The 24,025-nt window shown below is 47.5% G+C and overlaps 1 protein-coding gene across 8 annotated transcripts in view; it reads right to left on the bottom strand.

Moving 5' to 3' along the window:
- Positions 1–24,025, bottom strand: part of ATPSCKMT (ATP synthase c subunit lysine N-methyltransferase) — a 249,847-nt gene that overhangs the window by 219,755 nt on the left and 6,067 nt on the right. For 6 of the 8 annotated variants that reach the window (XR_006221614.1, XR_006221612.1, XR_006221611.1 and 3 more), the window contains exons 3-4: positions 22,162–22,299; positions 20,687–20,737 (exon numbers count right to left, since the gene is read on the bottom strand). Coding sequence is in view for 2 of the 8 variants with exons in the window: in XM_042997621.1 (XP_042853555.1) it covers positions 13,602–13,766; positions 20,687–20,737; positions 22,162–22,299 (354 nt within the window). In the remaining 6 variants the exon portion in view is untranslated. Of the gene's footprint in view, positions 1–12,316; positions 13,767–20,686; positions 20,738–22,161; positions 22,300–24,025 lie in introns of those variants that run through there. The other 2 variants (XM_042997621.1, XM_042997650.1) reach the window with 1 other exon arrangement.

Raw genomic sequence — 24,025 nt, 5'->3', positions numbered from 1 at the left:
ACATTTGGATTTTTTTCCACGTTTTGATGATTATGAGTAAAGTCACTATAAACATTGGCATGCAGGCTTTCTTTTGTGAACACAAATTTTTAAAAATGTTTACTTATTTATTTTGAGAGAGAGTGAGTGAGTGCATGAAAGCCGGGGAGGGGCAAAGAGAGTGGGAGAGAGAATCCCAAGTAGGCTCCGTGCTGTCAGCTCAGAGCACAACATGGGGCTTGAACCCATGAACCCTGAGATCATGACCTGAGCCAAAATCAAGAGTCGGGCACTCAACCGACTGAAAACTCCAGAAAACTGAGAAGTCGTGTACATGAGACAGCCAAATCACTTACTGGGGATGTTGGAGAGATTGTGTAGGACAGAAGTGCCAGAGATCCAGGGTGGTCCGCGAATATTAGTGAAGTCTTAGAAGGGGAGGAAGATCTGGGCACGACAGACCCACAGGCTGGGCGTTAGTTAACCTCGGAAAAGAGCGGGCCCTACAGAGAGGAAGTCACACGCGGCTAGGCCCGGACGACACTCTGCGGAGGGAAGTAAACCAGCCACAGAAGGCCAAACACCACAGGACTCCAAAACAGTCAAGCTCCTAGAAGCAGAGAATAGAATGGAGGTCACCAAGTGCTGAGGGAGGGGGGAACTGGGGAGCTGCTCTTTGGGGGTCTGAAGTTTCAGTTATGTGGGGTGAATAAATTCGAGAGATCTGCCGCTCATTACAGCGCCTGGAATTAGCAATTCAGTGTCGTACTCTTCAAAATCTCACGGTCAGTGTTCTTACCAAGACAGCATCAACGAAAAAACAAAAGAGCAGGAGGAAACTTCTGGAGATGACGGATATGTTTATTACCTTGGTTGTGGTGATGGTTTCATGGGTTTGTATGTCCAAACTCATCAAATTGTATACATTAAATAAACATGTGCAGCTTTTGGTGAGGTTTGGTTTTTTGGGGGGGGCAGGGGATCTATTATACCTCAATAAATTTTTTTAAGAAAGAAAAAGAAGGGTGCCCGGGTGGCTCAGTCAGTTGGGCATCTGTCTTCAGCTCAGGTCATGATCTCGCGGTTCGTGGGTTGGAGCCCCGCATCGGGCTCTGTGCTGATGGCTCAGAGCCTGGAGCCTGCTTCGGATTCTATGTCTTCCTCTCTCTCTGAGCCCACACACCCCCCCACCCCCCACTCATGGTCTCATGGTCTCTCTCTCTCTCTCTCTCTCCCTAATATAAATAAAACATTAAAGTTTTTTAAAAAAGGAACGAAAAAGAGGGGCAACCTGGGTGGCTCAGTCAGTTAAGCCTCCGACTTCAGCTCAGGTCATGATCTCATGTCCGTGAGTTCGAGCCCCGCGTCGGGCTCTGTGCTGACCGCTCAGAGCCTGGAGTCTGTTTCGGATTCTGTGTCTCCCTCTCTCTCTGACCCTCCCCCATTCATGTTCTGTCTCTGTCTCAAAAATAAATAAACATTAAAAAAAAATTTTTTTAAAAAGGAACGAAAAAGAAAATGTAGGAAGGCAAACAATAACATAGGAGTCCAAAAAAAAAAAAAAAAAAAAAAAAAAAAAAACCCGTAGAGACTCCAGGAGACAGTATGGATTGCCAGGAATGAATTCTGGTGATTTTCTTTTTTAACTAGTAGTACACCAATGCCACCAGGTCGAAATAAAGGGAAAAGATAATGTAGCTGGACTTCAGTAAGATGTGTGTCCACTCTCCCCTGACGTCCTTCACTTACACATTTATTCAATAAATATTTATGGACTGCCTAAGACATGCAGGCATCATCCTCCAGGCTGGACACACAGTGATGAAACCCATCCTAGACCACACTCGTCTACATGTCCTAACAGCCAGAGCGAGGGCATCACTGAGTAGAGCATAAATTAATGAACAGCCACCTTCTGCGAGCGCTGGTACAGTTTATAGGACGGGGAGGTCCTAGGGCTCTGTCTCATTCAAAATTTGTGGCTGTTTCTTTCAAATAATGTAGATGAGAGCACTAATTTCATGGTTATTAACGTTGTGTGCGGCATAAGGTACACAGGGACAAGTAAATAATTGGATGATTGAATTAGTGTCCAAAATCCCTTAAAAACCTGCAGCAGTGGGACAAACCTAACGTGACAAAACTTACAAAAAGGAAAACAGTTCATTTTTTCACTTGCTTCAAAAACATAAAATGCACTTGGGTCCAAAAAAACCCCCCAAAACTCCACTGACATGTATATAAGAAGATTGTGTGTGACAGACAACTTATCAGAAGCATAAGTAAAAACTCCACGCGCATCGAGTATCAGGCATCAGTCTGAAGACTAGTTCAGAGCAAGGAAGGGGGGTCATCCGTTCCCCTCTGCGCTGGCCGGGCCACCCCGGGCTCTGCGTCTGGCTCCAGGACCCACACTTCAGGAAGATAATTTAAGGGGCACCTGGGTGGCTCAGTCAGTTGAGCGGCCGACTTCAGCTCAGGTCGTGATCTCATGGTTCATCAGTTCGAGACCCACATTGGGCTCTGTGCCTGGAACCTGCTTTGGATTCTGTGTCTCGCTCTCTCTCTGCTCCTCCCCTGCTCGTGTTCTTTCTCTCTGTGTGTCTGTCTCTCTCAAAAATAAATAAAAAAATTAAAAAGGAAGGAAGGAAGGGAAAATTTAAAACTTAGCTTCTGTTAAGAGGAGAGTTACCAGGCTAGGGAGGGTTGGTTTTTCTGAAGAAACACAAGAATGAAAGATTCAGTGGGAATAGGAGAGGGTCCTCCAAATCTTTGGGTTTTTGGATTTCCCACAAAGGAAGCATTAGATTTGTGCAGGGTGGTTCCCAGGAGGTAAAATTAGGGCCAGCGGGTGGAAAGTGCTAGGGAGCCAGCTTTCAGCCAGGTGGGTATACAGAAGGCATTGCTAACACGGCGTCCGAAGGTAAAATGAGCTGCTGTAAGAGTTGGGAGTGAACTGACATTCCCCAGAAGCCCCCACGCAGAGGCGCCATAAAAAACCAAAATGTTTCAGGCAGGAGTTGAGGATTATTCAGAATCAATAACCTGAAGGTTCCGCTCAGAGCTGTTATGTCACTTGCTAGTCTACCCAGTGTGTCCCTTTTTACACACTACAAAAAGCAGAGAAGAATGTGTCTTGCTTGGCTTTTAACTTGCGATCACAATTTGGTATTGGGCACAACCAGTTCTAAGTTTTTTAAATTTTTTTTTTTTTGAGAGAGAGCACAAGCAGGGGAGGTGCAGAAAGAGAGGGGGACAGAGGATCTGAAGCGGGCTTTGCGCTGACAGCAGCGAGCCCGATGTGGGGCTTGAACTCACGAACTGTGAGATCACGACCTGAGCTGAAGTCGGTCGCTTAACCGACTGAGCCACCCACGCACCCCCCCCCAAAAAAAGTATTTTAAAATATAACAAAAGGGGTCTTTTCTCACCTCAGATCCCAAACCCCACCCATCCTCCCCGGAGGCAAAAGCTATTACCAGGTTCTCGTGTACTCATGGATTCTTTCTGGCAGGGTATGTGTGGGAGAGTCGGGGAAGGGGGGCACACGCGGGTAAGCATGCGAATGCCCCCTTTTTACAAAAGTGAAAGCAAACATCACGCTGTCCTGCCCCTGGTTTTTTACACCTGTCAACACTCTACTCTGCTACAGCACCTACCACCGTAACACCAATTAACTCCCATACCACCGCTGCAGAGGGGATGATGTCAGAATAACCTGGAAGTTTCGTTGGTTTCTATGTAGTTATTTCTGCAAGGGGAGCCTAGCTTTGCATTATGAGTAGAACTGGAAGCTTCAGCAGGAAGGGAAGCGCGCCTCTCAACGTGGAGCCCCATCAGTGGGATTTTTAGAAAACGTTAGCAAGAGGGCCTGCCCCTCCCCAGAGAGGGGGCCCCCCGGCCTTTCGCGGTCCTGGGCGTGCAGCGCGGTGCAAGCCCTCCAGTGCTCATGCGCACCGTGTCGTTCCCCCAAATCAGCACTCCCGGGCTGATTTCTAAAATTACTATCCCCCACTGGGTGTTGTATGGAAACCAATTTGACAATAAATTTCACATTTAAAAAAATCAAAATAAAAATAAAAAGGTTAAATAAATAAATAAATAAATACGTAAAGTTATCACCCCCTCGGGCAGTCTCCGGTGCCACTGAGCTGCCTGCCTGCACTGCCCAGTTCTCTCCCCAGATACTGATTGTCTCCTGAATGCCCTGATTTCAAGGTGGCAACCGTTCTGAGTGGTCTGCCATTAACCCAGCTTTTTCCGCCAGACCGGCTACGCTCGGTGCGTGTTGCTGCAGAATGCGTGTCACAGCACAGGAGCCTCTACTGGAAATGCCACGTGCCCTGGTACCTGTCACTCTGCCACAGGCTTTTTTCACGGCTGCCCGGCCAGTCTCGACTGACGCACGCTTAGGCTGCGTCCAATTACTTGCTTGTGAAAGTGAGGCTGTAATCAACTTGGTGGGATCTCTTACGCACTGAATCGTGTCCCCCTCAAAACTCATCTACGGAAATGCTAATCCCCGGTATCTCGGAACGTGACCGCAGCGGGACTTCCAGTCTCCAGAGCTATGAGAAGTGCGTGTGTGTGGTCTCAATGACGAGGCTGTGCCACGTTGTTATGGCCGTCCCAGAGGCCGATGGAGACGTGTGCTTCTGCAAGTCATTTACTGTCTAACACAGACAGATGATACGTCTGCACGCACCCATTTTTGGGAGGTGGACCTAAAAGGCAGGTGGTAAGTCAGCTCTGCGTAGAACTCATTACTCCCTCTGCCTATTTCTGAGTGCGGAGACAATTCTGAAAAACTGGCTGCCTTATTCTTCTCACGGGCTTATGCTTCTGACTCAAAGATCACCCTTGTGCCTACCAAAAACACGATGTATTCTGATTCAAAGACACGTGGGGCCCAAGCCTCAGAGTTACTCAAACGTTGCTGATATCTAAGCTTCTGGGTAGATGGGATCGATTCTGGAGCAGTAGGGTCATCCCCACGCCCTGGCCAGGCAGGGACAAAGGGGAAATCACACAGGTGTTAGTGCCAGACAGGCCTGGGTGTGAATACCAGCTCCACTACCTGGTAATGGGTGCATGGGCCTTAGCAAACGAATTACTCTCTAAATGCCTCAGATTACCCCTGGGAAATATCATATCTACACTGTAGTTAGTACGAGAATTAAAAATAATGTATCTAGGGGGCGACTGGGTGGCTCAGTCAGTTCAGTTAAGTGTCCGACTCTTGATCTCAGTTCAGGTCATGATCTCACGGTTCGCGAGTTCAAGTCCCGTGTCTCTCAGCGCAAAGTCTGCTTGGGACTCTGTCTCTCCCTTTCTCTGCCCCTTCCTGCTCTCTCTCTCTCAAAATAAATAAACTTAAAAAAAAATTAAAATAATGTATCTAAAAGACATATGACTTGGTAGACAGTCAACACTTGAGAGCTATCCTTGTTATCATTGTTTCTGGACTATGAATTTCTATTCATAATTAACATTTCCATGTCAAGAGAAACTTTCAGTGACCGTAGTCTGCCTTTCTGAGCTGCCATGATTATGTCAGTTTGGTAGTTTGGACTGACATAAGAGCAGGTGGAAACAAGGAACCACTGCAAATCCCATCTTTCGGCCTCCCTGAACATTCAAATTCCTATTGAATCACTCCTTAACAAAACGCAAATGCCCTTGAAAATGGCAATATGTAACTCTTAAATCAGAGATTAGCAGACATGTGGAAAAGAGGCCATGGGATGAAGTGCTAAAGCACAGGTGCCCGGGACACGTAAATGTCAGGGAGCGAGAAGAGACGGTCTCTGGAATAGCAGAGGCTTTGGCCCCCTCCAGGATGTGCTGGCCGCTCGCCATGTGCACCAGCAGGAACCTAATGCCTTGTGACACCCTGTCTCTGTAGCTGTCACGTTCCCCACGAACAACACTGCCTGGCAAACCCCGTAAGACCGCGCCACTCAAACGTCCCCAGCAAGTCCGGGACATACGTGGAGTTTTGTGAATTTTTCCGGCATTTGGACCAATTCTCATGAAGAATAATTTCGCTGCCCGATGTTTCACCCCACCGTATTCCAGAGGAGAAAATGCACTCGATTCCTCCTTCCCATCCTTGACTCAAACCTCGTGATCAATGAGCTATTGTTCGATCAGCCCTTCTCAGGTAACATTCACACCGTAACATTAAATTAGAAAAAGTAAGACCTGATTCCCCTTACCTATAAAAGTTATATGATTTCTTTGTTCATGTTCAATTTGCATCGGCCCATTGGGTCACAAGTGTGCCGATTCCAATATAACCACAACGTGTCACAATTACGGGAATGCTTCACTCTGCCTGAGAGGACGCCAGAGGACTCAAGTTTTCTATTTGAGTGCAGAAACTTGATTGTGTTATTCAGAGGGCAGATTTCTTACATTTATATAAATACCCACTTTTCTATTTGAAATAGATGGCCTGCGTCACCTTTGGGGGTACCAAGCTCCTTGTGTTTAACACCTGTCGTCACAAGTACTATTTTCGTTCATCATAAAATAGCCTATTACATAAATGGAGTTCTTCACTGGGGCGCCTGGGTGGCTCAGTCGGTTGAGCGTCCAACTTCGGCTCAGGTCACGATCTCGCAGTTCGTGAGTTCCAGCCCCGCATCAGGCTCTGTGCTGACAGCTTGGGGCCTGGAGCCTGCTTCTGCTTCTGTGTTTCCGTGTCTCTCTGCCCCTAACCCACTCACATTCTGCCTCTGTCTCTCTCAAAAATAAATAAAAACATTTAAAAAAAATTAAAAGAAAATTGGAGTTCTTCAGGAAACACGACACTCAACTGAACTCTTTGAGGTGGGCTAAGATGTGAGGGGCAGCGGGGGTTCCACCCGGCCCGGTTCTTGGGCCCTCTGGTGGTGGGCGGGCGGGCCTGCGGCCGGCTCCCTGGACTGGGCCCTTGACCCAGAGAAACCCGTTACCCTCTCGTCTGTCACAGCCCTCCAAACTCCCCTGGCCTCAGCTTCATGCCCTCAGCCTCCCCCTGGACATCCCCAGTCTTTCTATTCCCCAATTTAAATTCTCAACATGGAATCAGAATAGCTCATCTCATTTCTGTGGCCTGACATTGGCTCCAATCAGTTGAAGAGGGGTCAGAGAACCTTGTGAGGCTGCTCCCTTGACAAGGTGATGGGTAAGACGGCGTCACTCAGAAGGCAGTGAGGCATCATTAGTGATGGACTTGTCCCAGGGGCTTCAAGAACAGTCTCCTGGCTCTCATCAGAACTTGGAAACACATGGGGCGCCTGGGTGGCTCGGTCGGTCGAGCATCTGACTCTTGACTTCAACTCAGGTCAGGATCTCACGGCTCAAGCCCTGCATCGGGCTACGCGCTGAGCAAGGAGGCTGCCTGGATTCTCTCTCTCCCCCTCTCCCGCTCTGTGCTCTTCCCCCATTCATGTGCACACGCTCGCACTCTCTCAAAATAAATAAATTTTGGGGGTGCCTGGGTGGCTCAGTCAGTTGAGTGGCCGACTTTGGCTCAGGTCATGATCTTACAGCTTGTGACCTCGAGCCCTCCGTTGGGCTCTGCGCTGATAGCTCGGAGCCTGGAGCCTGCTTCGGATTCTATGTCCCTCTCTCACTCTGCCCCTCCCCGACTCATGCTTGCTCGCTCTCTCCCTCTCTCTGTCTCAAGGTTAAATAAAACATTAAAAAATATTTTTTTATTTAAATAAATAAATAAATGTTTTACAAAAGTGGGGAGGTGCCTGGGTAGCGCAGCTGGTTATGCGTCTGACTTCAGCTCAGGTCATGAGCTCCCTGTCCGTGGGTTCCAGCCCCGCATCAGGCTCCGTGCTGACAGTTCAGAGCCTGGAGCCTGCTTCAGATCCTGTGTCTCCCTCTCTCTCTCTCTCTGCTCCTCCCCTACTCACGCTCTGTCTCCCTCCATCTCTCAAAAATGAATAAATGTTAAGAACTTTTAAAAAAAAAAAAAAAAGAAGAAGAACATGGGAGACCCAAGTGCGCTCTCTGGGGCTAAGCTCTCTGGGGTCTAACAGATTCCAACCTTCTCTGAGCGTCAGCTCTCTCTGCTGGGGTTCTGATAAAGCCTATTGTCATTCATCAGCTTCTCCGAGATTTCAAAATTTCGACTACTTCCATTTCGTATACCAGAGTAAAAAGCCGCCCGTGGCCTGGAGCTGGGGGAGGCTAAGTTGAATCGGGAAGCATGTGCAACGTCGCTGCTCAAAGGCCACTCTGATGCCTCACAGACCCACTGTGTTCGGCCGGGAAGGTTCTGGCAAGACTGCTAAGACTGGAAAACTCGCGGTCGTTTTAGGCCATTTCAAGACTCCACACCTGCTTGTGGATGGATCCCTTCTACAATATCTCCACCAAGTGGCTGTCCAGCCCTCTGCTCCGCTATCTCCAGTGACAAGAAACTCACTGCGTCCAGAGGCAACGCATCCTAACCTGAAACGACTTTACCCAAACTGTACCAGGGACTGAGCCGCAGCCTCCCGTCCCCTCGGCGCCAGCCCAGTGTGACCCAAGTTGGTATCTCAGAGCCAGTTAGAATGTAAGACTCTGTGCTCCCATGTCCGGGTGTGACTGAGCAAGCTGACCACAACTCCCTCTGGTTGAGAGAAAAGAAACGAGCTCGTGCCTCCGCCCTACGGATGCGAACGGGGTTATTTCCAGCACATGGAAACTGCCGACACACGGTCACGTCCACGACCACTTTTCCTTTCTTCTGCCGCTTGGCAAGCCTTCGAACACCAGAAAGGTCCGTTCTGTGTCCTCTAAACCTCCTCTCATCCCGGGCAAACATCCACAGCCTGTTTAACTGCGCCTCGTAGGAGAGGTTTCCAAGACCCTCTGCCACCTAGACTTCATTTCTGCTTGTCAACGCGGCTTCTGTTCCTCTCCCGCTAGTTTTGTTTCATCTTCCACATTAGTTTAGGGACAAACCGTGCCAGAAGCATCCTCCAAGAGAGCCAGGAGGGAGAGGCACAGAAGAGACCCCTCGCAGGGAAACCTGCCCTCGAGATGGTGCCAACCATACCCCCCGACGGCCATCCAGAGAGGGCCTCTGTGGAACTTCAGGACTCGGCCAACCGACCCTGACCATCACGTCGGGGGGAAGGTTTCCCGCTCCTTCAAGCTGGCACCGGAGGGAGGCCTCTTCAATCCTGGCTCCCTTCCTTTCCAGGTCAAGGAAGTGATGGCTGGAGTGGTGACAAGACTGGACAGTGCGGGGTGGGGCTCTTCTCGGGGCCAGCCTGTCTCTCACCAGCTCCGGCTGCCGCACCATCACCCAGACCAGGGAGCTTAAACAATAAGCATTTCTTTGTCTCAGTTGTGGAGGCTAAGACGTCTAAGATCAAGGACCCACAGATTCGGCGTCTGGCGAGAAGCCGCCTCCTGGTTCACGGCCGGCTGTCTTCCCGAGCTCGCTGAGGCCACCAAACCCGGGCGCCAGCCCCACTCGTGAGGGCTCCACTCTCAGGACCGAAGCATCTCCAGAGACCCCCTCCCTCAACCATCGCACTGGGGGTCAGGATCTCAACCCAAGGACACACACGTGCCGTCCACACCGCAGCTCCTTCACTGGGCAACCCCACCTGCCAAGAGGGCAGTCTGAGGTGTTTCCTTCCCCTCCCTTCTCTAAGTCCTTACTAATCTTGAGGAATCATCTTTCCCCCTACGGAGCCCCCCGCATGCAGGGGTGTGGCTGAGGCTCTGCTGTTACTCAGCCCTGCCTGTGTCCCCAAGAACAGGATGCCCACCTGGGAAGACTCCTGTCGACTGTGAATGCTGGGTCTAAGTTCAGAGCCCTTCTGACCTGGTACAGCTCCCCAGGCGCCCCTCTGGCTGTGTCCACACTCCACACCCTGGGGCTTCCTCCTCACCCCGTTCAGCCTCACACCCTCCTGTCCCCACCAGATGGCCACACGGCCCAAATACTGCCACCCCCGCAGGACAGAAGCAACGTGGGTTTGTCACTTCCCTTAAGACGTCCTGAAGTCGGGGCGGGGGGGTGGGGGGCGGGCTCTGTGCCGACAGCTCAGAGCCTGGAGCCTGCTTCCGATTCTGTGTCTCCCTCTCTCTCTCTGCCCCTCCCCTGCTTGTGCTCTCTTTCCCCCTCTCTCAAGAATAAATAAACGTCAAAAAAAAAAAAAAATTAAACAAAAAAAAGACATCCTGCAGTCGGAGGCTCCAGGTCAGCTCGGCAAGTCAGCAAACACCAGGAGTCTGTCCATCTCTCTGCTCGGCCGGCCTCAGCGCCCCCGCTTTCAACTTCACTTTCCCCTGGTGGCTGTAACACAGCCGTCAGAACTGCAGGTGTCAGGGCTCCATACAGCCCGTCCGAGGCCCGGAAGGCCACGCTCACCTCAAGCGCCTTCCGTTAGCAAAGAAACCTTTCCCTAAGCTCCCAGCAGATGCCCCTTCACGCCTCGCTGGCCGGAGCTGAATCACCTGCCCGTGGCCCACCGCCCACCGCCCACCCTGATGCCCAAAGCACTGGGGGGGGGCTCTGTTCCCAAGAAAGAGGAGAGACGGCTGGGGGATCCCAGCGAGCGGTGTCTGCGTCCCTTCGGCCGGCCTGCCGGCATCCTCTGCTCCCCGACAGGTGGCCCGGGTCAGAGACGTGCAGACTTCGGTTCCCCGGGCCAGGTGAGAAACGCTCCCCCGCGGCCCAGGGGACTCCAGATGATCTAGGAAATACAGGTTACAGCGCAAGCTCAGAGGACTCCTGCGTTTGAGAACAGCTATTTCTTTCATGCCTTTGGCCATCAGGGAAAGTACTCTGGCAGAGGCATAGCATCCTGCCGCGTGGTTTAAATGTCAGGAACCTTCATTTTTTCTGTCTGGCTGTAACCTGTCATGGTGTACACCATCTCTCAGCAACGGTGGACACGGTGCTTCTAGAAGGGTCTCGGTCTTTCAAACTCGGTTTCCCATACTCTTGGTGGAGCTAAGCTCATTTCAGGGGGTCTGAATGCCGGAACTGGCTGAGGGTCTGACAGAGCCCATCTGGCATGGCTGGGAAAGGCAAGGGTTGTAGCTCTGGGGCCATTATTTGGGAGAAAGATGCTCTCAGATGGGAATGGGCTCAAGTCCCTGACCGTGTGTCAATGGAACCTCCAGGTCGGTCCCAATGGCTCGTTAGGCTACGTCACCCCTAAGCTCTATTTCTATTCTTGTTTGGTTGTTGTTGTTTTAACTTTAAATTTTCTCAAGCTAGCACTCATCCCTGATTTCAATCGGTCAGGCGTCTGTGAATCCTACTTTCGACATCAAACGTAACAGGTCTCGCTCCCTGCCTTGTGTTGTGCGCAAATTTCAGACCCTGAATCCGGGAACCAATAAAAACTCAAACCAGCCAGTCAGAGAAGCCACAATAACCCCTGTAAGAAAATTCTTATAGTTCACTTCCAAGTTATTCAAATGCAAAATTTAAAAAAATCCATTAGGGGCGACTGGGTGGCTCAGTCTGTTAAGCGTCAGACTTCGGCTCAGGTCATGATCTTGTGGTTCGGGAGTTCAAGTCCCGCGTCAGGCTCTGTGCTGACACCTTGGAGCCCACTGCAGATTCTCTGTCTCCCTCTCTCTGCCCCTCCCCTGCTTGTGTGCTCACTCGCTCTCTCTCAAAAAAATAAATATTTTTAAAAAATCAATCAATCAATCAATCAATCCATTAGAGAGCTTACAAACTCCATGAATGCCAACACTTCCGTGAAATGGTCCATTTTATTCTGAGGTTGCAACACCAGGGGCCGTTGAATCTTTGGGAAACTAAACCAGAAACCTCAAAAAGGCAAGTTATATATGCCTTTGCAGACAGCCTGATGCCTCCACAAGTCTGCCAGGAGCATGTCTACAAAATTACTGAACACACCCAAGGTTCCACAAAACCCTACCTCTGCCCGTCACACCTGCCTGGCCAGGAGCCACGATGGGTCCCTCTCCAGGCGTGCCTCGCCCACTTACAGAGCTGGCTGGGGTGACAGGCAGGGACAGACACCAAACTGCACGCCGTCGTAGGGAATTTGCTCTTCAGAAAGAAATCAGGGGCTACTGGGAAGGGATGGACAGTGGCAGCCAAAAATCTGCCAAGTGCCCGTGACTGTCACACTGTTTACCTCTTTCAGAGAGCTTCACACACACACTTACATTCACGCCCGTATTTGTCTCTGTCTTCTGGAATACACGTTTCCATAAGATTAGGGGTCCTTCATGTCTGCTCACCATTGAATCGCACAGGCCTATTACACAGCAGACAACAAGTATTCGCCAAATGAATGAACGGGTCCCCAGTTGCTTTTCATTTAAATGAAAATTCTCAAGCCGATCGTATTTTCGTGAGTTTAGTTAAAAATACCAACCATCTCATTTTATCAAACCTCCATGAAGACACAGTTTGGTATTTAGGTTACAGGTGTACGATCGGGAGCTCAATCCTTTTCTGTGATACACAGGGATTATTAGAGCCACCATTTAATAGATTAACGTTTCAGATACATGAAGCCTATCTATTCACATTCAAAGGTTTTCCATAACTTGTCTTTATCTAAATCAGTCAGGTCTCTTCTCCTAAACGAGAATATTAAATGCATGGCTACTTTCATAAAATAAAGATGCGACTAGCAGAAATAATCTGTGACTTCTTTAGTATCTAAAATAAGACCAAAGACTCTGCGTCGTGAGTTTTACAAAAAAAGAGTCCCCTGTTCGGTGTATCATTATCCCAACAGAGGCTGGGGACACTCGGGAAAGCGAGGCTCCAGGAGGTCAAGCCACCGGGGCAAGGCTGGTGGCCGAGCAGGGATGTGATCCCAGGTCTGGCTGCGCCCAAGCTCATGACGGCTTATGTTATTACCTATAACTCCAGAACGTCCTGCATCTCCTCTGAGCACCTCGCATCACATCTGACATTCCATCCGTGGTGGCTACAGCTACGTCGTGACGTGCAATGCTGCCGATCATAGACACAAAACACCATCGGCCGGAAGGTACGTCACAACTTCAGAAACGGTCAAATGTGTGTGTCTATCCACACGTTTGCACGCACATGTATAGACACCTCAGATCCAAGAAAATACAGTAAAGCGCTGGCCTCACAACAAATTATTCCCAATCAATGTTATAAAATAGGAGCGCCTGAGTCCTTTAGAAAACGTTGCCATGAAGTACAGAAAAAAAGAAAGACAAATCTTATGTATGAATAAAGTTAGATGAAACTGCAAACATTTCCTACTGCACAGCCTCTTTAAAAAGTGTTTCTGTTCATCTCTGGCATTAAATCATACTTTTTGTAGCGTGAAGAGCTGTTCACATCTCTCCCGCCCATCAACGTTGACCATCCCTTGGTCATATTTTCATACATCAGAGCACATGGGAAGGAAGACCACTTTTTTGAATATGCCACGAAAAGGGACTTTAAATCTACCCGCTGTTCTTAACTTCTGTTTGTTTTCCAAAAGTTAAGGAAAGTAATAGATTTTCATTCCATAGTGAAGAAAAACAGACTCTTTGCTGACGACACAGCTGTAGATCTCTATAAAACCGAAGACCACCATCACTTGGGAAACCACTCTCCATAAAGTCTACACTTGAATGACCGGCCGGAAACGTCTTCAGGGCCTCCTGCCTCGCAGCGTGCTCAGGTCGTAGGCCCACACGGTGTCTACCCCCTCCCCGGTGACGTGGTCTGGGGTCCAGCGAGGGAAAGGGAACCGGCAAGCGATGACTCTGGCGTCATCCTTCAGTTCAAGCTCGAGTTTCTCCTCCAACTGTGGCATCTGTGCAGAACGACAGTCATTATTTCAGTAAGCAGGGAGTCGGAGGAAGAGACTCCCAAATGCTCGTTTGGATTTGAGGGCCTGAAAATACCTGTGCAGGAATTAGTAGCTGTAGAAAAGATCACTCCGGGGCATAAACACATTATCAAACGATCCATTAAATCACGAAAGTCACATTAGCAACGGTTACAAGAACATCTTCGATCAATCATAAAATAAGCCATTTTTAGCAGAGATGACAGATTTCCCATTTTCTAACTAAAACCATGATGTGGCAGTCATCAAAATGAGAAGCAGCTTTATTTTCCCACCTAGCATCTCAATCCACCCTGTCTCAACTATTTCACACATTTTCCCACACATTTTAACATCTCTGAAATCAGGATACACCTTACAATGGACATAATCTTAGATTTACAATTGGCAGTATTTTTTTCTTTCTCAATAGCAATGGGGCATCTTAAAATTGACAGCCTCTAGATTCAGTGAGATACGGTATTATTAAATTAGACCATGAAAAAACAGACTCTACCAACTTGAAATATAATGAAATATTTCACCATTCTTCAAAAATGTATCTATAATACACTGATAATTTGTTGACAATCAACATATCTTCTAAAAAGTAAAATCCTTTTATCATTTTTGTATCCTTTTATTACCAATCTACCTGCTGAAAACACTGTCATGGTAATCACAACGGCAAATTAACAATCGCTTAAAACTTTATCTTCAGATCCTACCAGCTTTACCTCCTAAAAGTATTTTTTCCACTTTCTTCATTCGTTATTCTGAAGTCATCTCAAATTTAGAGAACAGTTGCAAGAAGAAAACAAAGGACTCCCGTACTTCTTTACCCAGCTTCACCAATTCTTAATACTCTGTCATATTTGTTCTCTCCAATCTGCCCTCTTCCTCTATGAATTATTTTTCCTAAACCATTTGGGAATAGGTTGCACACACATGCCCCTTTGTTCCTTGATGCCTCAGTGCTTCCTAAGACATAAGCCCAGCTCAGTTATCAAATTCAGGATATTGAAGATTGTATTCCAATAATAATAATTCCAATCGCATTCCAATTTTGCCTCAAGTCCCAATAACGTCCTTTATGACGTTTTTCCTTACGATGTCATATTGCATTCAGCTAGAATGTTTCCCTAGCCTACTTCAATCTGGAGCAGTTCCGTGACCTTCCTTTGTCTCATGACAGCGTTAGGAATACAGGCCAGTTATTTCCCCAGTGGCCCGCACCCTGGATCATCTGATGCGTGATCATGACGACTCAGCACGTGCATCTTTGGCGATGCCCCACAAGAGGGGCGGTGAGCTTCTCAGGGCCCCACAGTCAGGCACCCGTGAGGACTTTCTGCTTTGAGACTGATGGTCACCACCTGGCATCTCCATAGCGGGGTTACTAATTTTCCTTCATAATGAGTAATTTGTCAGACTTAGCTTGAGACGATGTAAATATCCTGCCGCTCATCGAACTGTCCCTCACGAGATGCAGCATTCTTGATGACCCGCCTGAGTCAGTTTTCCCTGTACGGTTGCAGAGTGGCCATTTGCGAATTCCGTCATTCCTTCCAGGCAGACAGTCAGCATTCTACCATAAGGAAGAACTCTCCCCTCTTTTCTACCTATTGCCATAAGTAACAGCTCCTAGATTCCTATCTCGTTCAATGGGTTGTAATCCACTCTCACCCTTGTTTCTTCTGATGCTCAGACTGCCCCCGTCTGGCCACCAGGAGCCTCCTCAAGTTGGCTCCTCTCTCCTTTGGATGTGCCCCCAACAAATATTCTGAACACTTCCTTAGACTTGGGATCAACAAAACACCCCAGGCTTTTGTTATTGGTCCCCAACTCAGCCCTCAGATCAACCACCTCTCAAACATTCCTGGTTCCTCTAAATGGGAAATGCTGTCTCAAAACCAAGACCTGAGCAAAACGAATCCCTTCAAAACTACAAACAAATCGACAGTGCTTCTAGAAAAACTTTACTCCTGATCTATACCTTTAAAAAGCGGCTTGGGGAAAGTCCTCTACATGGCCTAAGGCTACAGAGAGCCAAAATTCTAATTCTTCATTACAATTCATACCAATATAACCAAAAGTAAATGCCATTAAGGATGGGATATTTCTACTCTTTTAACAGCCAGTGAAAGATTTCTTTAAAAAAAAAAAAAAGAAAGAAAGAAAGAAAGAAAAGAAAGAAAGAAGGAAAGAAAGAAAGAAAGAAAGAAAGAAAGAAAGAAAGAAAGAAAGAAAGTTTTGTTCCTTGAGCGAAACATTAAATAGGCGAAGAATGAGACAATATGTATGTTTCCAAAGTATCAGAGATTTCTTATGGTAATTTTATTCATAAAAAGAATAATTGTAAACTTATTCATGTTACCATGATTCTTTTCTCTTTTACAGTTTCCTTTATTTCCCAATGACTGTCATATGCTAAGTCAAGATAAACCCACAAATGAAAGGAGCTATTTCAATCACAAGAAATTAACTGGCTAAATTACACATAAATATGCAATGAGCCCGGGTCTTGATATCACGCACAAAGAGAGGCAGTGATGTGTCATGTCTGTCTAATGGAATTCAAAATTATTCATACAATTATAGGTTTCAAAGTGACACGAACTCGTCATATTCTAATTACATCTTCAAAACTTTAAGCCTAAGTTGAAACCAGCTCTAAGACATAGGACAACTTAGCCATACCCATGAGCAGCTCTTGAGCCCCTTGACGTCTCCCTCCTCCCCAAAACACTGGCTTCACCGGGCTCCTAGGGTAACCGCCACCCCCCCAGGGCTTTCCTCCTACCCAACACCTCCTCTCGGGTCCTTGGCTGGGTGCCCTCATTTGTCAGAGGCCAGAACTCCGGACCCGACCCGCTCTGCCTCCTCCCGGGTGACCTCGGCCGCTCCCGGGCTTCAGCTCCCTCGGGGACTGATGCGCAATCTCCAGCCCCCTCCCCTTCCTGAGTCGCAGACCCCCTCCACCCACCACTGCCAACCTCACACCTCCACACACATCTCGGGCTTCACCTGCCCGAGGAACCCCCGGCCCTCCTCCTCGGTCCGCACAGCCTGCACCTTTCCCAGCTCAGTCACAACTGCAAACTTCCAGTTAGTCCGGCCAAAGCCCTCGAGGTGCCCTTGGTCCCTCTTTCTCGCACGCCCCACACCGGATGTGCCGGCTCATCCTGCTGACATCTCCACGATGCCTCCGGAACTTGACTGCTGCTGCCCCGACACGAGCCTAGCACACCTACCGTCTGGATGCCTGCAAGAGCTCAGAACCCGTCTCCCGGCTTCCACCCGCACCCGGCGTCCACACAGCAGCCTGAGATCCTCTGCAACCCAGGCAGGTCCTCTGCTCCTCTGCCCAAACCCACCACGGCGTCTGCATTCCAACAGCACGGCCCCCATTTCCCCTCTGACGTCACCTCTCCCTGCTCCTGCCACCCCCCAACCTGCTGCTGCTGGAACCCCACAGGCACACACCCCTGGGCGCCTCCACAATGGCTCTGCCTGGCACGTTCCCCCTTACCTCCACACGTCCTCTTCAGGGGCACTGTCTCCTCCCCTCCCTCTCCTGCTTTAGTCTGCCCCACGGCACTTACCTCCTGCTACTGAATGACACATCTTACATGGGTACCCCCAGGTAAGAGCTGCTCTCCCCACTAGTGTCTAGGCACCTCGGGGCAAGGATGTTTCTCTTTCTCACGCACTAAAGTACCCAAGTGATTAGAACAGAACCTGGCACTTAGGGGCACCGAATAAATAATTGTTGAATGGATGGACGAAGGATAAAGGATTCCGTTGTGAATCATTTATCTTTATCAGGACACGATAACATTTTCATTCATCAATTCACAACAGGATCTGTAACTAAAATTAAATTAGTCAGTCTTTGAAAGTTATGAAATTTAACAGCCCACTAGGAAGTGTCATTAACGGATATGTTTCTACCATACTCGTTCATTCATTTAATGAGTATCTGAGTCATTACTTTGTGCTGGTGCCGCTGCGCTGGGGGTCTGGGAGCAAAGACGGGCCGGCCCTCACTCTTGAGCTCACAGTGTGGTCCACACAGCAAACCTGCCGAAACCATCACGTGAGTAAATACGATCTCACTACAGAGAGGGAACAGGCACTGTGCAGACGGAAAACAGGGGCACTGGGGTCTGTCTCGTTGGGCAATCAGGGATGACTTCCTGGAGGAAAGGACACCCGACCTGTGAGTGGTCAGCAGCTCGCCAACTAGGCCCAGAGCTGGGGGGACTTAGGTCAGAGGGAAGAACACGGCTCACACAGTGGAGTCCAGGGGCCGGGAGAAGGGCAGGGGGCTGGCAAGCACAGAGCTGAAGGAAGCAGGGGCCGCTCCACGCCAGGCCTCAGGCCACGTGGAGCATTCAGGCCTTATCTTCACTGCTTTAAAGCAGCAAGACGTCCTGGGCGCGTTTTAAACAAGGGCAGGACTGATCTTGTCACATTTTGAAAAGAACATAAGCTCAAGTTACACGTGGGTGTTTACCATGCTAGCACTGGATTTACCAGATCTGAACGAGATTCCTCACTCCTGGGGGGGGGGGGGGGTTACAGACACACCTGTTGAAATGAGTTTTGAGCCACAAAAGCTCAACAGTCAGTGCGGTATGAGAAGCGGGGTGGACGAGTTCTAGAACACCAGGTTTCCACCTCTCACATTCCCTGCGTACTCCCCTAGCTCTCTCCGGGCCTGTGTGGGCCTCAGCTGCCACAGGAACATTCATGCTCCGCTGGCTTTGCTGAGCCACGATGCCATGACTGGACTGCCGACCAGTGCTCAGACAAGGGAAGTGCATTTCACTAAAGACGACCCGATCGGGGCTCCCACGACTCCGGAGAGCAGAGCTGGCCTCCTGAATCCCCAGCCAGCACCGTCCCTCCCCCTCCCTGCTCCACGTAGGTGAAGCTCAATGAGGGTTACGAGCGGGGCCTTGCATGCATGAACGATCCCCTGTGGGTCCCGTGAACAATACACCTGCATGGAAAACTGCATGCTGGCTAAACCCCTCTCGCTCATTCCAGGGAACACGGATGCTTTGTGTACTTCAGCTGCCCCACTTTTTCTTGGGAACAGTGAAATGTCACAAGTTCCTTACTTAATGTTTCTCTGCGTACAGAAAAATGGACAATTGCAAAAACATTCACCAAAAAAACAAATAGAGGACTCTTATTTCTGCTAGGTGAACAGCTCCAAAAACCGACCATACTCAAACACGGTAAGATGCACAAGGAGTTGGAACCCACAGGTTACGGGGTGACATGCCCACCAAAGGCCACTGCTGCCCCCCACTTGGGGCCTCACGAGCCCACACTCAGGCCAGGATCGGCCGGCCTCCCAGAATGGCATGGAAATCTCAATAAATATTAATTTTCTATTTTCATAAAGCATGGAATTCAAATGAAATCTATTTGCTCCAAGATGCTAATTAATCCAAAGGAATGCCCAAACTTCATAAGTAGTAAATAACCATCAAGTTCCATAGCAATGCTACGGTCCCAGTTTCTTAAATGACTTAAACTCATGCCCCTTTTAATTTCCTTTTTTTAAGTTTGTTTATTTTGAGAGAGAGAAAGAGAGAGGGAGAGAGAGGGAGAGAGAGAGAGAGGGAGAGAGAGAGAGAGGGAGAGGGAGAGAGAGAGAGAGAGAGAGAGAGGGAGGGAGGGAGAGAGAGAAAGAACACGAGAAGGGCAGAGAGGGAGACAGAGAGAAGAAGACAGAGACAGAGACAGAGACAGAGAGAGAGAGAGAGAGAGAGAGAGAGAGAATCCCAAGCAGGCCCCACACTGGCAGCACAGAGCCCAATACAGGGCTCAAACCCATGACCCCGGGATCCTGACCTGAGCCGAAACCAAGAGTTGGACGTTCAACCAACTGAGCCACCCAGGCGCCCCCCACTTTTGATTTCTATAACGAAAGTGTAAACACCCCAGTTTCACCTTAAATTTAGGCTTACTGAGATTTCCAAACATATAGAATACTGTTCCTTTCAAAAATATGTAACAAAAGCACTTCTAAATCAACTTAAAAATAAATGTGGCGTTGTACCCAACATCCTGATAGTAAGAATAAATTTCTCAAGCACTAAACCACCTTCGACCAAAATTAAAGTGTGAATAAGAAAACAAAACAACCAAAAAGTAAATATCCTTTTTTTTTTTTTAATTAAAAACCATACATATCAGTTGCATAGTGGCATTTTAGCAAACATCCAATTTTGCCAAGATTATTATGGCTACAATTATAGACCTTGAAAGATGAAAAGGGATTTCTTTCTATGGTCCGTAAACCAACAATTACAATAAAAGCATCCCATCCTGGTCATCTTTCCAAAGGCTAAATTTAGAACCATTTTCAGCACAGATGCCAGGGTATTTTCACTTCTGAAAGTACGTAATCAAAGTTCGATACAAATCAGTCAGCCGAGGTCAACTGAAACTAGCCAGCGCTCACCCGCCCCGAAAACGGCCTCATTGCAAAATCGGAGGAACGATCAATTCGAAGGGAACATGCCATTAACTCTCCCAAGTGACTTCAGCTGGATGGTGAGTGAGCAACCGCGAAAATCTCCAACTACATTAGACACCGGGAGCTCATAAAGCAGTTTCCAGATTGGAAGTTTTAGGGCTTAGGGAGATCATTGAGAATTTTATCTGAAGAAAAGTTTTAACATGACTGAATCTTTTATGATTAAAGTTTTAAGGCCCTGAAGTACTTTGTCAAGCCAGTGAACTGAAATCCGACGTGCCCCCAGAATCCCTGGGAGGACGCCATGGGCGCGGGGGCAGGCGGCCAAGGACACGGTGTGATGGACCTGGAGGGGCCACACGGGACCTAGAGCCAACCAACCAGGGACAGGAGGACGCGTACTCACCATCTGAGGCACACCGAAAACAACCACGTTTGTGTACTGCGAAAAAGTAACCTAAAGAAGAGGGGGAACAAGGCACAGGTTAATTTTAAAAGGCCAAACACAAGGATCCGTTTCATCAAACAGCTTTTCACAAGGGATGTGGCTACCTTTAAGATTTCACGAGAAGAACCCACGTTCGAGCTTCTGTCTCTTAATTCAGCCCATTCCGGTTTTCCAAACACCTCCCTGTAAGTCACTCCTGCCATCTTCAGGGATACTACACACGGGGCCCCCCAGGGGTCATCTGTCAGACTTGCCAGTGACTCATCCAGTGACCAGCCAGTGGCCATCTATGTCCCAGTCCACACTCTCTACGCTACCCCACCATACACCAAACCGGCTCGGCGAGAACTCGCGAGATCAGGGAACCACCTGCCTTTCGTGCTGAGCCATCCTTAAAATTCTAGTCCCCCGCCTCCTCTCAAAAATACTACCCAAAAACTGAAATAAAATGGTCTTTAGTCAAAAAAACTGGGGGGAAAAGTGCTTTGCCAGTCAAAATTCTTATTGCCCAATAAAAGTCTTATTTACTCCATAGAGAGATCATTACGTATATATGGTATAAAAAACAACGCAAGCAAAACTCAATGAATTTTTATAAGCTACTGATGACAATATTACAGTGGGAAATTCTTATTTAAGAAAAAGCATTTTATGGAGCTTTCCTAAAGCAAAATTACAGGGTATGTTTTTTTAGAGTACAAATAAACTTGGAAGTTTCTTATACATTATGAAGACCAGAAAGAACCATGAGAACATAGTGGATTCTTTCTTTTGCACTCATCTCTGCCTCTTGCAAAACACACCTGCACACACACATACATACACAGCGATGCACACACACCTCTGCACACACACAAGCACGCACACAGAAAAGTCCACCGTTTACCAAGAACATTAACAAATTAATGTCTACAATTTATAAGATTTCCAAATGAAGTAAAAAAAAAAAAAGTCATTATTTTGTAATAAATAGAAATGAGAAATTTTTTTAATTGAGCAAATTCTTGGAATTCACATGACCTATCAGGTTTAAAACCTTAAGCTTCTACTCTAAAAGAGTTGATAGGTAAACCTGTCAATTTAAAAGGTGTTCACGTTTCATTATACAGAAACATACACTTGAATTTTAACTATTTTTCCTTTAATACATTTTACATTTTTTTAATGTTTATTTCTGAAGTAGAGAAGGAGCACAAGCAGGGGAGGGGCCGAGAGAGGGAGACACAGAATCCGAAGTAGGCTCTAGGCTCTGAGCTGTCTGAGCAGTCTGACATGGGGCTCGAACTCACGAGCCGTGAGATCATGATCTGAGCCGAAGTCAGACACTTAACTGAGCCACCCAGGTGTCCCCATTTTATGTTTTTTAGTCATACTAATTATGAATTATAAAGTTTTGGTTGGCATTTCCGAGGACCATTCTCTGCCTTACATACCTTCCACAAATCTGAAATATAAAATTTGGCAGAGTCCTGCACCCCTTCTCGCCAAGCACGGTATCTGGAGTACCAAACGAGCCATGGGTTTAATTCATAACCGACAGCGGTGAATCCCTCCTTTGCAGCTGCTATCACCTGCAGAAAGAAGTCAGTGTTTATTCAAGATAAGAAAAACATCAACCTATGGAATGGGAGAAGGTATCTACAAATGATATATGTGATAAGGGGTTAGTATCCAAAATACATAAAGAACTTCTATACTCAACACCAAAACACCTGAAACATTCCAATTAAAAATGGGCTGAAGATACGAACAGGCATTTCTCCCAAGAACACATACAGATGGCCAAAGAGACACATGAAACGATGCTCAACATCACTCATCATCAGGGAAGTGCAATCAAACCTACAGTGAGATATCACCTCACACCTGTCAGAATGGCTAAAATCCCGAAACATAAGAAACACTGATGTCGGCGAGGATGTGGAGAAAAAGGAACCCTCGTGCACTGCTGGTGAGACTGCAAACTGGCGCAGCCACTGTGGGAAACAGTATGGGAGATTCCTCAAAAAATTAAAAATAGATTGACCATATATATGATCCAGTAATTCCACTACTGGGTATCTACCCAAAGATGAAAACACTAATTCAAAGGGATATATGCACCCCTATGTTTATTGCAACGTTATTTACAACAGCCAAATTATGGAAGCAGCCCGGTGTCCATCACTAGATGAATGAATAAAGAGATATGTGTATGTATATATATGCATATATATATGTACATAACGAACTACTACTCATAAAAAAAGAATGCAACCTTGCCATTTGCAATGACATGGATGGATCTGGAAGAGTATGATGCTAATAAATAAAATAAGTGAGAGAAAGACAAATACTCATGATTTGACTCATATGTAGAATTTAAGAAACAAAACAAATGAAAAAAAAGAGACAAACAAAAAAACACACTCCTAACTCTAGAGAACAAACTGATGGTTACCGGAGGGGAGGTGGGTGGGGGGCTGGGTGACAGGTAAGGAGGATTAAGAGCACACTGATCATGATGAGCACTGAGTAACATACAGAAATGCTGAATTGATATACTGTACACCTGAAAGTAATAAAACACTGTATGTTAACTGTACTGGAATTTCAAAAATAAATTTTAAAAATTTAATTGAAAAAAAGAAAAACATCAACTTACGTGGTCAAATGATATGAATACCTCCCATTTATGGTCTATAATCAAAACGTCCGATAAAAAAGGCACCTCTTTTGTTCAAAATATCATTTAAAGACAACTCTAAAGTTCTACAGCTTTGTAGACAAGACAACGCTAACTGATTTAAACTCAGTTTTTGTGTTCTTGTCAAAGATTTCACTGCGAGCATTGCAACAGTCAGGTTTGCTTTGGATAAAGCACTTCTGGATCGGCCGACCCCTGGGGAGGCCTGACCAGTTGCTGAAAACCCAGTGTCTCTCTCCATCAGTGACAGCACAGCAGCGGGCAAGATGGACCTGCCTGGGAGAATGTTCTGCGAACTAGTTGTAATATGCAATCAAAATCCTGTCCGTGAAGAACCTGCCATTACTTACACAGTTCCTTCGGCTTTAAAGACTGCTCACTCAAAACTGAAAACGGGTAAAAGAGAAGCGGAACGATTCAGAACAAAGTCAACCATAGAATGCCACCGGCCTCTGTAAGGTGAGGACGGTGGGCTGGGCCTGGGGCCTCTGCTCATTTGTCTTGCCCACTCTTCAAGGCAGCCTGCCTGAAGGAGCCGTCCGCCTACAGTAATTTCCCTAGTTAACTACAATGTCACCCCCTTAAGAAAAGGAAACCACAAAGATACTATT

This window comes from Panthera tigris, chromosome A1 (assembly GCF_018350195.1).
Source record: "Panthera tigris isolate Pti1 chromosome A1, P.tigris_Pti1_mat1.1, whole genome shotgun sequence".
NCBI lineage: Eukaryota > Metazoa > Chordata > Mammalia > Carnivora > Felidae > Panthera > Panthera tigris.
This window is presented reverse-complemented; position numbering and strand designations above follow the sequence as displayed.